Here is a 21,901-nt window from a genome sequence, read left to right as displayed (position 1 = left end):
CATTTTATAGGATGAGACAGACCTACACAGTGTATGACATGAAAATAATTAGGCCTATTTTCATCACGGGCTCAGGTCATAGTCTGTGAATTACCGTGCATCATCTGCTTTAGCTGCAAACATGCCTGCTCTTGATTGCAATGTGGTATTGCCAGATCAAGATCTCTTCATCTAGATTTTATTGGCACCAGGATGTAAAGCCCTTAGAAGAAACTGAGATGGGCTGGTTCTCGGAATCTTGAAAAATGGGCTGCACTCAGTGATGGCTTTCAAAAACATCAGTCTGCCAATTTTTTGTAAGGTTTCTAAGGTATAGTGAGTGGTCTTAAACAGTTGAGGTGTGGTTGTGGGTTTTTTTCTTCCTTCCTTTTTGACATCCTTCATTTCTGAAATAGCAGCTTGTGAACACTCACTGCTCAGAAGGAAGCCTCATTAAATCCTCTTGAACTTCTTCAAGCATGTGAATGACCTTTTCCAAGTATCATCAGGTATTATTTGTGGTGGACTTTGGCATCATGGAAAACTTGAGCAGACCTTGACTTTAAATTAAAATACAAAGCACTTTAGAGGTGAAGCTATTACACTCAGAACTGTTATGTCCTAGAATTCTTATGGACCAGTCTTCTATGCATTGCTGTCTGCTCCTTTCTGCTCCAAGAGTAGAAACGATAATGGCTAGATACAGGTTCAGTAAGTGCGTACACCCAGTTCTTTTGAATTTGAACTTCCAAAGCTAGTTTTTAATGGATGAAGGTACTTTCTAGTTGCAAGGAGAAAATGCTTCTGAGTTTCTCGATCTTTGATTTTTACCTAACATGCCGTTTTGAAAATGGACTAGGAATTGGTATATAAATAAAGGCAACCAGTGTTCTTTTATGGAGGTTGTGTATTTGAGTAGTTTGACAGAAGTCATAAGGTGTTAATGTGTACCCACCTAAAGGTGAATTCCTTGCTGCTTGAAACATCCCTTCAGCAACTGAACACTCATGAGATTTTGTTGTTTTTTCCCTTCCTGAAATGGAACTGAATTGTTACAAAATATATTACTCATGCGTGAGAGAGCCCACTGAAGACCAAAATTATGTGAATATTTAAGAATTTTGAAGGAGGAAAGTGTTCACATAGTTGCTCTGTTGAGCTGAGGGAAGATCCTGCAGCATTCCCCAAATTAAGCAACGAGAATTCTTTCTGAGGGCTTCCTTACTGGAGGTTGGGCCCCAAGTTAAGTGTGACTGCTGGACCAGGCTTCTACAAGATTTTCATGGATGCACGTCCTGGCCTGAGGAGTAGCTTTGTGGGAATCAGGAGCTGATCCATCCATGGCATGTTATTTCCACCTGAAATAGGAGTGAAGGAGAACAAAACCTGCTAATTCTGCTATGGAGAAAAGACCCTGTACAGGCAACCAGTGCTGAAAGAACCTGGGTGCACTCACAGTTCTGCTGCTGCTGGGGGACTCTTCTATTGGAGGCAGAAAAGTGCTTGAGACAGGAGGTTTTTCCAGTGTCCTTTCTGTACTGTTTATTATAGCCATGTCTTCCATGGCTTATTTTGAAGGGAAGAAAAGGCTTACAAGACTCTGATGGTTATTTTACCCCTGAGGCATGGGGAGGGTAGTTGTGTGAACCCTTGCAGGGCCCTAAAAACAGGAGAAAATTCACTGGTTCAGATAATTGAAATCGTGTGAGCAGAAACCTTCCTTCCGTGTCTAAAGAGCTGACTACTCAGTCTAGAATGCCAGTGCTTTCCTGCCTGTCTAATCTAAAGTCTCTTGTTTTTTTTTACTAACTTCTTTATAACAGCAGTCTTTTGCTGAACAATCCCCCTTATTGCTTCATCTTTCATTATAGTTTAATTTCCACCCAACCGCTTACGATACCTTGATTTTTATTTGTTGTAAGACTTTCTTTAAACTATTCCTCTGATGTATTGTAGCTTCTTACAACAGCCTACAGACATTTTAAAAAGAATGATTTAAAAACAGCTGTAGTATAATGCTTGCTTATCTTCTCCCAAAGAAAAATCCTTTAGAAATTTTATCCTGACGCGTATTAATTTTCTTTGTGGCTTTCTGTGCATGGTGGGCTTGACTGGTTGTCTAGCATTAGATGACCTATTGATGTGAAGATGTGCTACATCAGGACTTAGTGAACTGGTTTCTGATCAGTAAACACACTGATTAGTATAATTATGTACTAATATTTAGATTGTCACAAAATGTAGTACATTTTTCGTGGCTTAGACTTGCTGGAAAAGGGTGTGTTGGTAGTTAAAAATATGGAGGCTGTGCCGCCTTATTCTGAAAAGGCTATTGCTGTACCGGCTTATGAACTCAGCAAAAGGTGAATTAATTTTTAATATTAATCCAGGCTGACTTCACAGGAGCAAACTTGTGTGGATCTGTCTATCTTGAATGATCAGGAACACAAACGAGAGATGTGACAAGAGAAAGTTAGCAATAACCTTTTCAGATGTGGCGTTTGTGTGCTGAAACCCGACAAGCTGGCAGGACTAGAAATAGCTTGGCAGATGGTAGTTGGCACGGAACCGAGCGGCTCTCCGCTCGCCCGCTCCCCACCCTGCCTGTCAGTCGCTGTGCCCAATGGCTGCTCAGAGATGGGGAGACGGCGAGGAATGAATCCGGCTGACAGGAGCCTGCCAGGTCAGACGTCAGGATTGCACTACGCATGGCTGAGTCAGTGACTGTGAGAAATGGAATTGAATTAATATCTGGAGGGGCTTTGCGTCTTTGAACACTTAATGGACTGTAGAGCTACAATCTCTTATCCTTGAGGGGAAGATGATGGAGGAAAAAGTAAAGCTCGCTGATGGTGTGGTGAACTGCTGAAGAAATGATGGAAATATCAAATATGCTTAACTTAACAAGTAATGCCAAAAGATGCTGATCTGGCTTTCAAAGCAGCCTTCTTGGAAGGAACAGAATTCCTTTGTGCTCCGATTTCAAAATTATTTCCGTGCTTTTGTGTTTCCTCCCTGATAGATACAAGAGGAAGGTGCGTATTCGTTAACAGGAATAATCTGTGGGCATTATTCAGGAGAAGAATGAGGAAAAGTACTGTCCTTTGTGTGCACTGGTCAATTGAAATGTCTGCTGACAAAGAACAGACTTCAGGGGGAGGAAGAGGGGCATAAGCATTGTCATTGTGTAAGTCCTAGCAATACAAGCAGGACAGATTTCTCTTCTTCTAAAGCCTTATAGCATTATATGTTTAACTTAGTGTATAAAGCTGTATAGCCCTATTCTACAAGTCTTGATTATGTAAATTGTCCTAGGAAAGGATTTGATCTAAGTTTATATTTTAAGAAGAGTTACTGAATATAAGTTTTAGAAGATAAAGGGAGAAAAAAAAAAAGGTAAAAATCCTGGTTAATATCCCACTGCTGCATCCTTTTTGTTCAGATAAGGTTTTAGGGTGGTTTTTGGGGTAGTAAGTATATTGGTTAGAATCATAATTCTGTGTAGACAAGAGCCTGTTTTATAAAACAAGTATGTTTATTGGCACTGTTTAGTAGGATGCACATGAAGTTTTTGTGTTGGAATACATGCTGATTGTTTTGGCAGTAGAATTAATTCAGTTTAATGAATTCTTTTAATCATTAGTAATATATTCAGAGCAATATGTTGTTATTTATAAAGATAAACTGAAGCTCTCCTTCCACAGATGACTCCAAAGCATCATTAAAATGAAGAGCATTTACATTTTTTAAAACCAGCTCTTTTCTTACTGCAAAAATAGGAAGCATACCAGTATGACAAGTGTGACATTTCAATGGTACTTTTTCCTCCTCTACATCGTATTAAATAGGTTTGCTTAAATAAAGCCTTATTTGGTTTTGTTTGTGAGGCGGCTGCTTTTAAAGAAAATGCCTATTCCCTAGACAAAGGCAGAGCTTCCTTGATCCTTGACTGAGGGGGAGAATAAACTCTATCACTGACTTAAAGTTCTTGAATGGGTGCAGTGCTACTGTCCTGACATTTCTTTGGAGCCAAGGAAAACTGAATTTGTGAAGATTGTCTAAATATACCGATAATTCATAGGGTTGGGTGTGTTTGTTGTGGTGGGTTTTTTTTGTTCTCTCCCCGTCTCCCCAGAGGAAAGTAATTGATAAAGCAAGACTCTTATCTTTCCTTTATAAACTTTGGCGTACTAGATGGTCTACATATTTTTTTTTTTCTCCAGCTTTAGTGAATGAGGAAATGACGCTGTGGGTTTAAATGTTGAGGTTGTCTTCTCTCTTACAGTAATAAATTAAGTGCAATGTTATTAAGCACGCAGCAGAAAATTTTGCTTATAGGCTGGTGTTGTGCCTCAGCCATTGCCCGTGGTTTCTAAGTCACAGTGTGCAGCTAGTGGTCGTCGGCTGGGAAATTAATTGAAAGTTGGCATTTCAAATACTTCTTCTCAGAGATCTGAAACTATAATGACTTTCTTGGAGGCTCAAAGTGATGCACTGTGCAGAGCACTATTGATTGTTGCAGGCTGAAATTACAGATTAATATAGTATGGCAGCCAAGTGCCGCATGAGACCAGTGGCTTCCTGGCACTTTTAATTATCAGCGATTCACTGCTTCTTGAGAAGTCCTGGTGCTTTATCTGGTCTGCATAATGTTTCTTTGAACCACAATAGTTCTGAACGGTTTGCCTGTTCTTGCAAATGGGGCAGCTCTGCTTTTGTTGGTCACTTTTCCATCAGTGCAGGCAGCTGTGTTGACACAACTGTGGAGCTCCCTAGCGAATGCCGTTTTGGCTTGCCTGCATCACTGGGGACAGGTTTGGAGTGAAAATTTGATTTTCTACAAACATTAGGACTGCTTGAACAAAAGGCACTGCCAAGTCTTAGTTAGCAACTTAAGAAATCAGTATTTTAAAACTATAAAGAGAGAGAGTGAACGTTTTGGTCTTAGTAAAGCATTAAATAAAGTAACTCCTACAAAGTTTTACTTTGCTGGTATGAGGCCAAGGGTTTTTTGCATTGTTAGGGGCAGAAAAAATGATACTATTGACAAGTTCTTCTATCAAAAAAAACCAATCAAAATTGTTTGGTGGCTCTGATGTCTTCACTTTTTTGAACACTTGCACTTCTAAAGCCTCTTTACAGGAAAATATAAGCCATGGGTCTTCTTTCATATGTACTGGCTGCAGATGTATTTCATTTTTCAGATTAAATGATAGAGTAGCTCAGTGACACAGTTTTCCTAGTCAAATATTGCAGAGTAAAGCAAGCGGCTGTCTCTTTTGACATGCTAGATTCCATCTCTTCAGTTTTTCTTTGTTCAGATTTAAACTCATTTGAGTTGTCTTGTTTTTTGTAGAGCAGTGTTGTATTTCAGTGGTAGCGCTTATCCGAGTACACATGCTGTCAAGCAACTGGAACTTTAGTTTCTATCAAGTATATATCAAACAGATCAAAGAAATAAATTTGGGGTTTTTTTTGTGTACTGTGACTCAACAGTGATGAGAGATTGACATTTTAGATGGCTGTTATTAAGATGAGTGAAGATTCATGATTCAGATGGTGCTGTCTCAAGCCAAACTGCTTGAATTCTCATAAATCTTGCAATTTTGGCTTTTCATCTTGCATCTTCTGGCTAATAAGTAACATGCCAGTCTTACACTTAGCATTAAAAGGAGGAAAGTACAACATAGAAGCTGAACAGATTAATGGTGTGGGCAGGTGCAGTTTGACCAGCTCTTTGAAATTATTTACTGATCTGTTTCAGAAGCAATTGATTTTAATATTTAAGGATCCTGTCCTTCTCCGGCTGGCGGCCTGTGCCTGTGTCACAGCGCGGTGTGCTGGACGGACGGCTCATGGCTGGGTGGCTGGAGCGGGAGGCAGGTTAAGCTGCTCTGCCCCTCTCCTCCCAGGCGTAGCCCCAGTTCCCATACTGGGAAGGGATGGCTGAAACAGTCGTGCCCAGGGTGTTCAATCCTTAATTTAGCTGTGACTAAGGAGGAAGCGTGATGGCAGCTGAGTCAGTGTCACTTCCTGTAGCACCTGTTTTTCTCAATTCCCACTAAGAGATTATTAACTAGGGTTCGCCCTGCTTCAGTGTGAACTCTGAATCACTGCTTAGAGGGTAATGTGGCTTCAGATGGTTTTCTGCATTAAGAATCGTATTTTAATTGCCTTCTCTGTTAAAGGGTAAATCATATCTTCTCTGCCAAAATGCATGATAAGCCTGCATATCCTTACAGTGGTTCAGTTTCATTTTCTAGTGCGTCTCCCGTATTTAAAGCAATTAGAGTGCTTTAGCTGCTGAGAAACAGTGAGTCATACATTTTGATACTATAAAATGTGGCACCTGCAGAACTCTGGTTTCTCACAGCGTGGTTACAAATATTATCAGGGCTAGGATCAAAGTGCTGCTTTAACAGAGGCCTGATCACATGAGGCTTTATTAGGATTTGCTGAGGTATTTTGTCACAGGACTACTGTGTATGTGTTTGAGCACTCCACACATTCAACCCCCACTCTCCCACCCTCTTTGTGGGATAGTTGGTTATACCATGGTGCGCAAATATAAATGCGCAGATGAGATACAGAGATTATTTTTTTCTTTTAAAGTCTGACAATTTCTTGGGAAGTTTAGCTGTTTGTAGTAATGAATATCACGTATAAACAAGGGTCAGACTTTGGTTTCAAGTTAGATTTTAATTATAGGCTGTCATCTACATTCCTGATAATTTGTGGGCATATTTTGTATCTATTAAAATAGTTATGTTTTGTATGCATATATAGATAGGGAAGAAAAGGTGCAGAGGTTTTCTTAAATTGTTGATGTTCTTGAAAGAAAGGTTTGCAGATCTCACTCTTGCAAACTTTTGCATATTTCACTTTCATTATACAGAATTTACCTTTCTCTGAGAAATAAGGAGACATGTTAGCTATGCTGAAATACTATCTATCTTAATGTGTTCAGAATTGCATTGGAAGTCCTGAGGAAAATTCTGTTTCCTTTTAATGAAAGTGGTTGGATCATCTTTATTCTTGGACTGTAAATCGGAGCATTTCCAGCCATAAGCAAGGCTTGCAGTTCTTTTACCTTATTCAATAGGCCTTTGGCTGACTTCACATCCTGAAGGTTCATGTCTTATTGCAGCATATTTTAAGCTTGGCAGGAAACAGTATTGCAGTAGATTCTCTCTGCACCAAACTTGTGCTTTATCAGAAAAGAGGTCCTTCCCTCATTCAAATGGGGTGGGGAGAAGCTCGTGTCCCTTAGCTGAGAGGTGTATTTCTTATTCTTTGCGTTGTGCTAATACTCATTTTGTGCCAATATAAACTGTGTTAGATCTATCGTAGCCATTTTGTTCTGATTTAAGGTCCTCGTTTGAAACCTGAACTGAAACACGTCATTCTAGGTGTGCATTTTTTTAATAGTCTTTTTTTTTTTTTTGGTCATTACTTCTAAGCAGCTTAGAAAGAGGACATTCTGCTCAACTTGCTGGTACAGTTCATACTTTTAAAATTTGTTCTGCTTTTCTTAGCTAGGTCATTATTCTTACCTCTTTGTTCTCGAATCCTACGGCATTCCTAGCAGACATATTTAAGGTCCCTTGGTAAAAGTTGTGGGATTTGCAGGCTGTGAGCAAGTGGGGCATTGAGGCTCCTGTGGGAAATTGTGACCCATCTTTGTCTGTCAGACCTTGGAGCTGTGCAGACACCTGTCTCGCTTATCCAGTACCTGAGGCTTTTGCAAAGTTCTTCACTTAAACCCATTAATAAGAAGTGTTGTCATGCCCACAATTCAAAGGCAAATAGCAGAGGAACTGATTTAGGGATTCCAGTGGTGTACAAGGACACAGGTATGTCTGTGCTGTCCTGATATAAAATGTGCTAGTTGAAAGAGTGCAAATAAAAGATCTAAGTATTTTTGGTGGAATTCAACAATAGTGTTGCAAGTTGATACTTAATTTTTAGATTGTTTCTGAGAGTACTGGATTTTGAAACTGACAGGTTTTGTTGGTAGGTTTATTAATTAATTGTAAAATGCTATCAGTGTCTGAATTTAAGGAATATAATATAACTTAATCACAGCCTAAAAAATATCATACTGTTACATTAAAATTTGCTAGTTTAGAACAAGTGTCCTACTTGTTACTGACAGTGCTGTAGGTGTTGGCTTTAATAATAGAGTTCATATGTTTGCTCTTTGGGTTGTGGTGGCTTATGACCGTTTCTTCTAAGAGTAACCGAAAATTTAAAAAGGAATATGCAGAAATAAACCCTTGGCTGGTGTGGCTTGGTGGATCAACTAGTTTAAGGCTGACCACCTTCGTAAAGGGCAAGTCGCAAAAAAAGCAGTCAGTACTAGAAGCCTGTGCTCTGAGAAGGGTTTTCCAAGACAGATTGCATTGGAAAAAATGACTCCTAACTTTTAATTTTGTGGTTTGATGAGAACATTTAATTTACTAGTAAGAAAGAAAATAAAATGCTCAGTTGTATTTGATTTGCCTGTTCTGGAAAGGATTTCAGTGAATATGGGTTGCCAGGCAGGCTCAACTGATCAGGCAATGTCTCTGTAGATCACACAGCAATAAACAGGTAACTCTTGCTGTCTGCTTAGTGTTCCAAATCATTGTTCATGCTTGTAGATATAAACATGAGTACTACAAAGAAAATGGAGGTGGATAGTATTAATCTTCAAAACATGTACATGGAGTGGGAATGCCTTTAAAATGTAAATGTATAATTTTTCTGAAATATTGAAATGCTGAACCTTTCTCTCATTTCTGTTTTCAGCACCTCGTCTCGTATTGCTAAAGGAATAGACTACACAAAAATGAGCCTCCATGGTGCAAGTGGTGGACATGAGAGATCGAGGGACAGACGCAGATCAAGTGACAGATCTCGTGACTCATCCCATGAAAGAGCAGAATCTCAGCTCACTCCATGCATCAGGAATGTTACTTCACCAACAAGACAGTATCATTCTGGTGTGTTCAGATCTGTAGCATTTCAGGATCAAAATTCTTAGTTACTATTTTGTTAGAAGAACACAGTAAAAAGCATTATTTGATGCCACAACATCCAGATTTCTTACATGTGCCCTGGGTTTCAAGTACCCTTTTTGTCAAAAAAGGGCATAACTTTTTCTTCAGTCTGCAGTGTGTGTTCCTACATGATGCTCCTATTTAGTTCAAATCACAAGAACAATCTAATATTTCTAAGAAGATAATTGACGGAACACTTCCCTTTTACTTGTTAGGGTTTAGGTACTTAGAAGGATAGGAAATGATTCTCCTTTTTTTTAAGCAACAGAACTTGGTTTGTTTCTTGGAACTACAGCACTGAACACCTCTGAGATGCACAGCTTCTATGTTACGTTGAGTTGCTTTTTCAGTTGTAGAATGCTAAGTTTTTCTTGTAAAGGCTTTGGGGAGGTGAGGTGGCTTTGATGTCTAAGTGGAAGAAAACTTCAGGATCTTGTGTATGGACAGTTATTTTTTTTTAAGGTTTCTTTAACTAGAATAGACTTAATTGAAAGAATTTGTACTTATCAAGTTGCCATGTTTTATGCCTGGAAAGACATTACCTGCTTAGAGCTCATGTAAATCTGTAATTTAATTTCCTTTTTTTTCTTCTTCCACCTTGTCTCCACTGATCTGCTCGACCCACAAGATCGAGAAAAGGATCACAGTTCATCTCGACCAAGCAGCCCGCGTCCTCAGAAGACTTCCCCTAATGGTTCCGTTGTTAGCATGGGGAACAGCAGCAGGAACAGCAGCCAGTCAAGTTCAGATGGGAGCTGCAAGGCTGGTGGGGAAATGGTATTTGTATATGAAAAAGAGGGAGCTCGGAATGTGAGAACTTCTGAACGAGTAACACTCATAGTGGACAACACCAGATTTGTTGTAGATCCTTCTATCTTTACCGCACAACCTAATACAATGTTGGGCAGGTTTGTATCTTTTTTTTCCCCTTAATCTGTAACTGTAGAAGAGAGCCATAAACATTTTGTAGACAGTAAAACTGTTTAAATAGCTGTTAAACTCATATTCCTACAGCTGATCTGCTAATGTTTAATATTATCAGTTTGCAAAGGTCTCTAAGTAAAAATCAGATGTAAGTTCTCTGTATTTGTGAGAGATGCCAATAGGTGTCTATTACCTAGAGACAAAAGAGTTTGTAAGTAAGTTAACATTTCATGATGTACTCATTTCCCTCTGTCTTGCTGGGCATTGCTTCTGTATTCAATCTGCCTCATTCCACCTCTTGTTTTTAAAGCTAGTTGCTTCATAAAACAGAGTGGTGAGTATAGATATTGTCTTTCAAAATAGCAAGGAGGAAAACCTTGAAGTACCTTATTTTTCTTAATGGCCCTACCATGACAACGCTCAAGCTCAGCACATTTGTCCGCTGAAATGCTTTTTGGACAGGGAAATGCCAAATAGACAGTCAATATAACAGATCAGAGCCTCTCAGCAAAGAGACAACACTTAAAATGGTCTATAGAATGAAAGTCCACAATATGTGTATAATATTTTCTGTAGAAACTCTAAGGAGCAATATATGTAACATGTTTCTTGGTGGGAAAAGACCCTGTACTGTACTTTTTCAAATATGGGCTGGTTTTGCTTTGTCCAAACTTGCAAACTTGCAGCAAGAAAGAGAAGTTTATATCTGTGCCACTTTAGATTGGGCTTTTTCATTGAAATGTGGCTGTTCCTGAGCCCATAAGTATCTAATAGTGTTTTAAATATATGTAAAGCTGTTTGCCAAAGCGCAGGTAGTAAATATGATTTAACAATTTTTCCTTTAAGTCACCACTGTGTGGGATGAGTAGGACCCTGGTTCCCTATTTTGTGAAAAGTCTGGAAAGAGTTACAGAGAAAACAAAAAAATTCTTCTCTGTGTAAACCATAAAGGGAAATAAGTAATAATTAATAGTATTAAAACATTGATGTAAGGCATTTGTGTGCGTATAATACATGCAGATATCCAGACTAACAAGCAGGGACTGTATCAGTGTGAAGTTATGCAGTGAAATGTTTTCTTTTTCCATGGCCGGCCTCAGAGTAAGTGGTGCTGGCTCGTGCACTAGATTTTGTGTGTGTGTGTTGCTGAGTTATTGTCCCTTTGGGACTGGTTCAAGGAACAAGCTTATTTTATCTTATGCTAATTCAAAAGTAGGTTAATAAAGATACAGAAATAGTGCTCTGAAAGGCAAGTTATTTATAAACCCACTTTCCTCCAATGTCAGTTCACAGGACACTAAACAGGAACAGCTTAGCTAGTATGTTCTGGGAGGTAAAAGTAACTATAATAGGAATGCGTTATTTATCGTGAGGTCTATATGCCTCTATCCTGTTAGGCTGCCTTTCTCCTAAATATTATTTCTTGTCTTGAAGAGTGGACAGAAAACGCATCTCAAATCACTAAGTGCAACTTGGTTCTCAATTATAAATGCACACAGCACACCAGCTCTGTTTCTTTGGGTTGTGCGTATGCAAGCAAAGCTTTCCCATTGTGGTATATTTGTGAACAAAACAAAGAGTAGATGGTGATGCTTTTTGTAAGCACAGGATGTAATTCCTTATCAGAGGTGTATTTTAAAAAGTCAGATACTGTTTGGGACTTGTATATTTTCTCTAGTCTCACTTTCCTTGCATCCTGGTGGAGAAATATAGGCTGTACATGCTACCCTTAAGTATGGGTATTTTCTATCAAAATGCAATTTTAAGATTGCAATTAACAAAATCTTTTAAATGAAATTAAGGTGAGTTGCATGTACACTAAGTTCTGTTTCTCAAACTACCTCAAATGTCTTTACATAATGCTAATTCTACAACCAAACCTGTTCTGGTACATGACACCACAGATGCCAAAGGTAACTTGTTTGGGGTTCCCCCCACCTTTGGCACTGGCAGGAAATGGCCTGACTTTTGTTTTGATCAAAGGATATTGGCAAATTAAGATTGAAGAATAAATCTGAACTTTTTTTGAATTACACTACACTGCTTTGTATTTTCCAGTAGTCTTGCTAAGCGTAAACTGAACAGTGTGTGTGTATATATATATATATGAGATAGTATAGACTGTTATTTTCCCCACACTTTCAGTACAATTTTGGAGATTTTACTTTTAAGATTTATAGAAATATATTGTAGTAATGAATTCTAACCAAATTACTGTTATTCTCGAGCAGGATGTTTGGATCAGGCAGAGAACATAACTTTACGCGTCCTAATGAAAAAGGAGAGTATGAAGTTGCTGAAGGAATTGGTTCCACTGTGTTTCGTGCTATTCTGGTGAGTTTTCAGGAGCAAGTACTGTGAGGACAAGCACTACGAGAGGCATAACTTCTTGATTCAGCCTTACTTGCATATCTGCACTTGGTGTATGGAATAAATACTGTTCCTCTGTATTGTTCTCTAGAGGGAAAAAATGCTTGATATGAAAACACCCCTGTGTTTACTAGACATGTGCATGTGACAGCCAGGGAGAGAGAAAGCACACATGAAATGAACCAAAGAATCAGACGTGTTTATGTCCTCCTATGCATTTAGTTCATCCAGTTCGGGTATCTTCAGCCCCTCTTGTGCTGAAATTAGATGAAACAGAGTACAGAAAGTTCACAGTTAACTTACTGCAGGTAACAGAAGAAAAGCAAACTTCAGTCTGTGAAGAAAATGGCCCTTTCTGTATTTCATATCTACACGAAGAAACAGAGCTGCCATACTGCTTTGTCAGCAGAATCGGAATAGCAAGAGCTCAGTGAAATATTGGTGAAAGACAGTATACATGCACCAAAATGATCTGTATTAATAGTGTCGCTTAAATAACATTTTTAACCAGAGCTCCCTGCTCTGAAAGCAACTCAGAAAATTGATAAATTTGAAGACAATAAAATTCACAAAGTTTTACATAAGTTGCTCTTTTACATTTTAGGGGCTTTGCTTGTGGAGAAAGCATCATAAATGAAATGTTGAAATGTTTCTTTTGGTGAATGTTGAAGGACAATTGTGTGTTTTTGTTTGCTGCTTTACTGTAGGATTACTACAAGACTGGAGTCATACGCTGTCCTGATGGGATATCTATTCCTGAATTGAGAGAAGCCTGTGACTATCTCTGTATCTCTTTTGAATATAGTACTATTAAATGCAGAGATCTCAGTAAGTACCGAATTTATTAAAATATTTTGAATTATACAGACCAACTTAAGCAAATATATGGGGGGCATCAATTCCAACTTTTGTCCTTTATTGAGGTAAGGAACATGGCTGACACTACATGAGCAAAATATTTTCTTTTCTATTTCTTAGATAATAGAGCCCTAAAGACAATGGATGTGCACCTTTTGGAAAAACAATGTTTCTGGTGTTTCAGTAGTTGATATTCAGATGTTCTTCTGCTGTGGCCAGCTCTGTGGAATACTTAAACTCTATTGATGCATTTGCAGTGCAAATACAGTAGCATTAAGTGTTGTCTTTTTTGCAGAGGCCAGGGAGGATAATTTATTCAGCTCCTTGTTTAAGAGAATTAAGTTGTCTTGCCAGCAAAAGCAGCACAGCCTTGCTGCTGGGGTATGGTGCCTTGTGGTCCCCAGTGTGTAGCATCTATTCAGCGCATTCCTCTCCTGAGCACAGACCAAGTTTTGGCCAATGTTTAAATGACCTGGCACGCGTCTTTGGTTCTTAGGGTCCCTCGGTGGGGTGATGCCGTGGCGTTCCAGCTGCGAGATCTGCACGGGGCACCTGCGCCATCCCCAGCAGCGCCGTGCCCTGCGCCGCGGCGCCTGCTGAGTCACTCCCGCTGCGCTTTGTCCTTAGCGCACGGATTTAGCAGCTCATGCTGGGAGGGTTTTGAGAGGCTTTGTTTTTAAGCTGCTGCTTACGAAAAGTGGGTTGCGTGCTCTGCTCTTTCACCAACTGGCTTAAATAATGTTTCTTTTAGGAATCCCCAGAGGAGTCTTACAGACAATAAACCCATGTTTAGCAGTGGTAAAACATGAAGGAGATCTCTTCAAAGTCACTCCTTTGTCTGCCTAACATTATGTTAATACCTGCAGGACAGTCCTATTAGTTTGAACTTCTAGTAAACATTCAAGTTCTGATCTTACACAAAATAACAGATTGTCTTTATAACTGTCTGTAGTAAATATTACAAAATAAACAGAACTGATGTGTGTCTTATTCCTGCCCTCACTTTTTTAGCAAGCTTTCAAGTTTACCTGTGCTTGGGATTTTGTTTCAGGTGCTCTCATGCATGAATTGTCAAATGATGGTGCTCGCAAACAATTTGAGTTTTATCTGGAAGAAATGATTCTCCCCTTAATGGTAGCCAGTGCCCAAAGTGGGGAGAGGGAGTGCCACATCGTTGTGCTGACGGATGATGATGTTGTTGACTGGGATGAAGAGTATCCTCCACAAATGGGGGAGGAGTATTCACAAAGTAAGTTTATTTTCGTTGTTTCCACCAAGCAGAAGTAAGAGTAAATGTGCTGATTTAATGCATTTTTGTACGCAGGTTCTGTTAGCGAAGTCTTTATAGCATCCCTAATGCCTCACAAAAAATGCAACCAACCAAACAAAAAAACCCCAAAATAAAACCCACTTAGTTTTGGTACTTCTGCTTAATGTTTTGCTTCACAGAAGCATATGTTCCATGTTATGTTCAAATCTAATTAAAAAGAGAAGCTAATTTTTATTATTAAGGTATTGTCAGTCAATGAGGGGGAAGGAAATACTTTTTAGAAGGAGCTTAATGAGAAAAGTGCATAGGAGTTGTGTTTACTGTGGGAGAACAACTAGAAGGATTTTTTTGGGGGGAAATAAAGCAACTGTTAGCATTTTGGAAGTTGAACAGTTTGGTGTATAGATGAGTTAAAGCACCTGTGAATGGAGCGTCCTTCCCTGCATCAATGCTGTCCTTGGAGCTAAAAATGGTCCTTTAGTGTGAAAACTTGAAATTCAGAGTTTTGTGGGGGCATATGGGAGCTTGAGATACTCCTTGTACTCCAGTAGCAGAAAAATCCTCTTAGAAGTCTCTTCAAAGTATTACAGTTTGTTTGTTAAAAAAACCTCATAAAGCCAACAAAAACAAACCTTATAGTTGTAGAGGAAGCAAAGCTGCAGCTCTTCCTAAAGAAGGGAGGCTTGATGTGAATAAAGGTAAATCGTGGCTGTTCTAATGGAGTAACACAATTAGCTCATGTTTCTAGGATCTTTGTCTCAAAGATGTCAATTAAAAATACCCCTTATCCTCAGTAATTAGACACACACTTGCCTTTTACATTTATACTTTTCATGAACGGTAGATTTGGATCTCTGCAGCTGTATGGGATTGATGGCCCCAGCCCCTTATTTTAAGGTGTTATAATCTACATTTCAAAAGTGTCCCTCTTGTTCTGCTTCACAAATCTGGGTTTTCTGAAAGTGATTTTCAGATCTCTCCTTATAATGGCAAGCAGAATGAGAGAAGATTTTTTTGAAGTCTGCAGGAATTCCATCAAAAAGGGAAAAAATGGCATATTTTTTTAATGGAGATGGTGTTGGGAGTATATAATGTGTTTTGCTGTCAATTTTCCTAAATCGAACAAAAAAACCCCCTGAATTGTATAAAACAAATTGATATGGGAAAAGATGTGCAACCGGCCCATTTCACAATGTCTTCAGGCCATTTTTTTTAAGAGTTCTTGAGTCTCTGTCCCTATTCCGAAACAGAAATACCTAGAGTAAAGCAAAACAGTGAAAAAGACTAGAAGTTTAATCTTTGAATGCAGCTTTTCCTCATTAAAATGTGTTTTTAGTTATTTACAGCACAAAGTTGTATAGATTCTTCAAATACATTGAAAATCGAGATGTGGCCAAATCAGTTCTGAAGGAAAGGGGGCTCAAGAAGATCCGACTGGGCATTGAAGGTAAGAGCAGCACTGCCTGTGCGCTCACTCTGTTTGGGGGGGGAGTTCCGCTGCGCTTCTCTGCTTTGTGATCATCTCTGCAGTTGGAAAAACAAGGGTTGGTGTTGTCTGTCATATTGAGTTACACGAGAAATGGCCAGAGGGGAGTTGTACCTAATAAGAAACTGGTCCAGCTACAAAACCCGAGTCCAGGCTCGTGATTAGTCTGCAGAATGCGTCCAGCTGCTGGACTGTCTGCAGATAACATGGGTGGTTTCTGCTGACTTAGGACTCGGCATCTCGTGCCATTTGCCCTTCAGTTTTCATGCAGAATCATCTCTGTACTTTATTTGAAGTAATGATGCATTTTTACAATTCTGTTCTTGGTCCGGTGTCCTTTTTTCAGGGCTTGAAATGAAAACATTTTGTGTAAAGTGGCAGGTAAATATTTTCTTTCAGGAAATACAAAGCTATCAAATGGATCACTGAAGTGCAAATAAATACTAATCTGAAATAAACATGTTGTAAGTTAGGAGGCTGATCTGTAAAATCGCAGCTCTGGCTTTGCAAAAGACAACTACATGATGCAGTCTTAGATTTTTATCATGAATGTAACAGCTGTGTTTCTTTGCATTTCTTTTTCCTTGATTGTTGACCCAAATATTAAAAAAGCCTTTATAATTGGCAGGATTTCTTTCATTCAGTCACCAAGTTGTCATAGTTACGTTTGTAATTTTCCATATAAGTTCAGCTGAAGAAGGTGTGAGCCGCAGCCTGACAAGCCATTCAACTAAACAAGAACTAGTTTTGTGTGTGATGCTGGCTAATACCAGATTATTTCTGCTGGTATTTCTTGTTTTAGACAAAGAACAACTGTTTGGCTCAGCTTTAATGCTGGTGCCCCATAAGAATACGTAATGAAAATGATTGCTTAGGCAGAGGGGAGAGATGACTTGAACACAGCATAACCAGAAGTGATAATTGGTCTCAAATGGTGTATTTTCGTCATTTGAGGGAGCTGGGAGGAGGAAAGTGCGAGGATTCCACTTGGGCAGTTAAACGGGTCAGAGCGATGTTGTTCTTTACTTGTGAGATCTTATTTCCCACGTTCCCGGTCGTAGCATTCTAGGAACAGCTATCTGCTTTTGGCTCGTGGAAGGAGCAACTTGCTTTGTCTGTGAAGTTTGGAGTTGTCTGGTGGCAAAATATTCATTATCAATAGCACTGTAGCGTCTTTCCTTACAATTTGGTTGGTGGTTGAACTGCTGACTGTATGTTCTCCTGGCACAGATAACATTAGGAACAACACGGTGGCATCTGTTTCCATGGAGGATGTTGATGGTGACAACTGCTCATCTTCACTGTGCTGCCACATGCTGCCTTTCTGTAAAGGAAACCCCTGAACTAAACAGGAAACTTTACCTTGTGCTGTGCTCTGTTTCTTAGGTTACCCTACTTACAAAGAGAAAGTGAAAAAGCGACCGGGCGGAAGGCCGGAGGTGATTTACAACTACGTCCAAAGACCCTTTATTCGGATGTCGTGGGAGAAGGAAGAAGGAAAGAGTCGGCATGTTGACTTTCAGTGCGTGAAAAGCAAATCTATTACAAATTTAGCAGCGGCGGCAGCAGATATACCGCAGGACCAGCTGGTGGTCATGCATCCCACCCCCCAAGTAGACGAGCTGGATATTCTGCCGATTCATCCTCCACCCAATAACAGTGAGATGGATACTGAGGGGCAAAACCCACCGCTCTGATCTAGACTCTAATAAAAAAGCATGCTACTTTACAGTGACTCTGTACTCATACTACGCTGCAATTCCAGTTTTCTCCATCGTGTTAACAGTGTTTAGGATATTGCAGTACGGACCTTTGAAAAGACCACAGGGAGTTCCTGACCGTTTTTGGAAGAGTACAGGTCACACACCCGCGGTTACAGTTACATCCGTGTCTGTGTTTACCAGTAGGCTTGTGACGTTGGTGATTTGTGTGCTGGACTGTCCTCACTCTGAAGCCCATCGCAAACGACGGGAGGCTGGTGGCGAGTGCACATCAGTGTTGTTACACGGGGGTTAGAACGCAGAGTTGGAATTGATAGTAGCACTTTATAAATGGTTGATAAATGGAATTTGAAGCCATTTTTTATAAATGTATTGCACAATACTAACAAAGTGCTTCTATCAAAAGTATTAGCTGTAAATAGTTTTGCTCTGACTAGATTGACCCTTTTAAAGTTATTGTATATGGTTGAGCACAAAACTACTTACTATTGGGTTTTTGGATTGAGGACATGATTCAATGACCCATGTAACATCTTGTTCGAGTTCTTCAGTGAATTTTTTCACTTGTTTGCAGCGTGAGCCACGTTCAAAAATTGTGAACAATGGATAGGGGCTTTATCTTAAATTTTGCCTTAATCTGTTCACACCTATTTATTTAATACATTTTTCATAAGCGTCATGAAATAGGAAAATGCAAATGGTTCATTCTTCATTAATGATTGTAAACAAGTTTTTCATGCAAATAAAGTTTCCATTATTTTAATGCGCTTGAATTATCTGTGAATGAGATTAAGTAGATGGATGAATTTTGAAAGTAGTTGTTTTTCTTTCTTTAGGGCAGGATGGTTAGTAAGTGAAAACCAAGTATTTCTTAAAGGGAAATCTGGTGATGTCAGACTATCTTAACCTACCTTACTGTTGTTTTTTTCCTAGTGTTATATACCTGAACCTTGGAGTAAGCAATAATAGCTTCTCTGGAAATCTATTGCAGTGACAAAATCTTGTAAGTGTATGTAAGGCATTGTTTTTCCTCCGTTTTTCCCCAAGGCTAAAGAAATGATAAATAGGCAACTGCTTCTAGCATGCGCCTTCAGCAGGGTTTTATCAAATTTATTTATCAAAGTAAAATGCTCCATCTTAGAACAAGGGAAACATTTATTTTAAAAATATTTAACTGTCTAATACATTACACTTTAACAATATTTATAGTAAAGGATTCTTACAAGAAAGAATAAACAGCTTTATGGTACAATTAGTATAAGAAATATCCACATGGGGACTGTTTTGCAGTGTAAAAACACACCATACATCTGAAATGGTCATTTGCATATAAAAGCTACCACTGATGCCAGTGAGTTGCACAGTGATTTAAAAAAAATTTCAAACAACAGAATCCAAAATATACAAGTATTGCAAGCTATACGCAGCTAACCAAATCAACACAGAACACTGTAGCAGGTTATTCCACTTTGTCTGAAGTTACACATGGTAGGATGAGTTGCATTCTGATACAGCTTTTATGAAGTTTGTACATAAAAGCTTCTCAGTCCAACAAGTTTCACAGACTGTAGAACTCCACCAGTAAATGCACTTTGATATTTGGATCTTGAAGCCAGGTGCATCATTTACAAGGGCCACGGCAAATCGCTGAAGTCCACGGGGCCACCAAGACCTGCATCTGCTTCAAGAAGGCTCATGATTACGGCCATCGCTGCCTCGTCGTTGCTTGGACTGCTTGATCCTTGATCGTTGTCAATCATGTCAATGCCTATATGAGAGTTCTCCCCTGTAAGTGTAAAAACAGTATGTTGTCAGAAGGTCAGTTTTATTTTGTTCACTTGCCATATGACTTGAAGGAGTTAAGCAGGCTGAACTATTTTGGGAGGATTAATCTGTTTGATATCCAGGTTGCCACAGTTCCAGGGGTGCCACTGCTACCTGAGTACAAAGTGCAGGTCGCTCTTCAGTACGCCTCATAAGGACAACCTTGTGTGCTGTCCTTCAAAAATAAGTCTAGATCAACATCTAGGAGTCAGCCTAGGCCTTTCTTCTTGTCTTCAGTTGTTAAAAGCATTCACAAAAAGCAGGTGAGGAGTTTAGCTATTCACACTGATTCGGCAAGAGAAGAAAGGTTTCCAACTACTATCTAAAAAGATTATCAAGTAGGCTAGTAAAAGAGCCTGCGAGGCTGCTCTTCAGGCAAACCGAGGGGTAGGTAGCTATGTACTGCAGATGGTGAAAGCAAGTTAGTGCTAAAAAAAAATCTTGTTACAGTTGTCCATCTGTGTTTATTTGGTATTAAGGCATATTACACTTACCAAGTATAGAGGAGTTGTCAGAATATGGGTAACCAGAGTTATCTTGAATTTGCCCAGACAATAATCCAGCTGAAGAAATGTCTGGAGTGCCACCATTCAAGATCTTGAAAGAAAAAACAGAAGGCATGAAATGTTGCATTAAGTCTTAAATTGTCCTATATTGAGATTTTAAATACAGGGAAGATGGACTTTCTGAAAAAAACCCGCCACCTAAAGTCTAACCGTAACCTAGGAATTACTTGCTCTGTATTATGCCCGTCAAGCAGATGGACAGTGTGTCACCACCAGGAAGGAGGAGATCAAGTCACTACTACAGGCTGAAGTTCTGACAGTAACTTCTGAAAAACTACTGGAAAAGTCCTCAGGGGTTTCTGCAGGTCATCTTTGTAAGCGATAGTAATTACAGCTAACTACAGCATGCTTGTGAGTTTACAAATATACCATATGTAAGGTACTGTCAACTAAGATCCTTCATTTTAGCAGCGTAATCCTCCGTGGCAGACACAGATGGCACGAGCTGAGCATTGCTCCGGAATCGCCAGCCCAACCAACCGTGTTTTGGTGCGGAGCAGCACCGCGGTACCAGGTACACCAGAGCTCAGCAGAAACGGAAGAACCTTCTCTGGGATTCTTAAATCACGAGGAACAGCTGAACTTGGGCCATATTTCTGAGCTGCTCAGATGTGTGTGCGCTGGAAGGTAAGTACTGGTGAGCTCCCTTCTGAGAGCAGCATCCCCTGGAACTTGTGTTGTTTCTAGCAAACGTAGCCTTCTAATGAGGAGAAATACTGAGGGGGGTACCCTACTAGAAATACCCAGTTATTCTGTTACAGTAGCCCTTACTATATGTAGGTGTTGAATTATTGTGGAAGGAGCAAGAATAACTGTTCCTAGAATTATAACTCCATTTGTTTCAACTTCCATTTTATTTGAAGAACAAAGCAAGTCAGGAATAGACAGAAATAGCTGCTGTCAGCTATATGCTCTGGTACAAACAATTCTTATGTATAGTCATCATAACTTCTGGGGAAAAAATGTAAGTCTGAGGCAGCATTTGAACGCAGAGCAGAAGGATTTGGATACGTGCTTTTCTTGCCTTAAATACGCCTCCCATAAGCAGCAATTTACTAGATGACTTAAATGCAGCCAGTAGAAGCATTCAGGTGGTTAAGTGTTAGTATTGGTACGTGAGTGCTACTGAAGCGATCTTAGAACAAGGCACGGTACACGGTATTGATTTAAAAATAAACTGTTGGAGCACAGTAAAGTATCTAATTGCCATATTTTGTGCTAGAGCAGTACAGTAAAGCTGTTGTGATTCCTTGCAGCACAGCAATTCCACTGTTCACCAGTACGTGGTGTTAAAGAGTTTCTAGAGGATCAAGAGCTACAAGAGCTGTTTATTGCAGCTCTGTTAAAAAAATAAAAGCGAAAACCTAAAGAGCAGGTGGATTTCAAAAGCTGCCAGTGTTTAAGAACTACTGGTCTCTGCACTTTAGGGACTACTGTAAAGGAATTTTGGCCACCAGAATACTTGGACTTGCTGTCAGACTTGTTCAGCCGAGCAGCCAGGAGGAGTTCAACACCACGGGTCATTTTATAAGCGTGATCTCATGTTACTCGCCACCTCTGCCACAAGACTGTTTGTAAAGCTTGTTCTTACCTTCTTGCCTCCTGGGGAGGATGTGTCGGGTGGTGGGGTGCTTGTAATGTTCAGCGGACTTGAACCGCAGCTAGAAGGTGATGACCCTCTTATCCTAAAATAGGTATAAAATAGGGAATGAATATACCAGCAACTTCAAGACTCGGGTGCCAGAGACCTGGAGTTTCAAATGCTGACTTTAGTATCAGGTGATATACAGTGTTTAAAATAATGAATTTATTTTTTGTTATTTCCTCAGTTCTTCAGTGTTACTCAAATCACCATCAGCGAT

General features: G+C 39.5%; 2 protein-coding genes across 9 annotated transcripts in view; one reads left to right on the top strand and one right to left on the bottom strand.

Annotated features, from left to right (window-relative positions):
* The window catches only part of BTBD10 (BTB domain containing 10), a 30,061-nt gene extending 11,655 nt beyond the window's left edge, over positions 1-18,406 (top strand). For 4 of the 5 annotated variants that reach the window (XM_082058891.1, XM_082058894.1, XM_082058892.1 and 1 more), the window contains 7 exons: positions 8,770-8,963; positions 9,649-9,928; positions 12,176-12,278; positions 13,022-13,142; positions 14,224-14,421; positions 15,779-15,889; positions 17,315-18,406. In XM_082058891.1, the coding sequence (XP_081915017.1) occupies positions 8,770-8,963; positions 9,649-9,928; positions 12,176-12,278; positions 13,022-13,142; positions 14,224-14,421; positions 15,779-15,889; positions 17,315-17,625 (1,318 nt within the window). In that variant the 3' untranslated portion in view covers positions 17,626-18,406. Of the gene's footprint in view, positions 1-2,774; positions 3,015-8,769; positions 8,964-9,648; positions 9,929-12,175; positions 12,279-13,021; positions 13,143-14,223; positions 14,422-15,778; positions 15,890-17,314 lie in introns of those variants that run through there. The other variant, XM_082058890.1, reaches the window with a different exon arrangement.
* Positions 18,407-18,724: 318 nt separating this feature from the next.
* Positions 18,725-21,901, bottom strand: part of BMAL1 (basic helix-loop-helix ARNT like 1) — a 56,007-nt gene continuing 52,830 nt past the window's right edge. For all 4 annotated transcript variants that reach the window (XM_082059586.1, XM_082059585.1, XM_082059588.1 and 1 more), the window contains 3 exons: positions 21,631-21,724; positions 19,968-20,070; positions 18,725-19,435 (listed from right to left, as the gene is read on the bottom strand). In XM_082059586.1, coding sequence (XP_081915712.1) covers positions 19,275-19,435; positions 19,968-20,070; positions 21,631-21,724 — 358 coding nt within the window. In that variant the 3' untranslated portion in view covers positions 18,725-19,274. The remainder of the gene's footprint in view (positions 19,436-19,967; positions 20,071-21,630; positions 21,725-21,901) is intronic.

Source organism: Streptopelia decaocto (genome assembly GCF_964273445.1).
Source record: "Streptopelia decaocto genome assembly, chromosome: 7".
Taxonomy (NCBI): Eukaryota; Metazoa; Chordata; class Aves; order Columbiformes; family Columbidae; genus Streptopelia; species Streptopelia decaocto.
The sequence above is the reverse complement of the archived record's forward strand: the minus strand, read 5'-3'. Positions and strand labels throughout refer to the sequence as shown.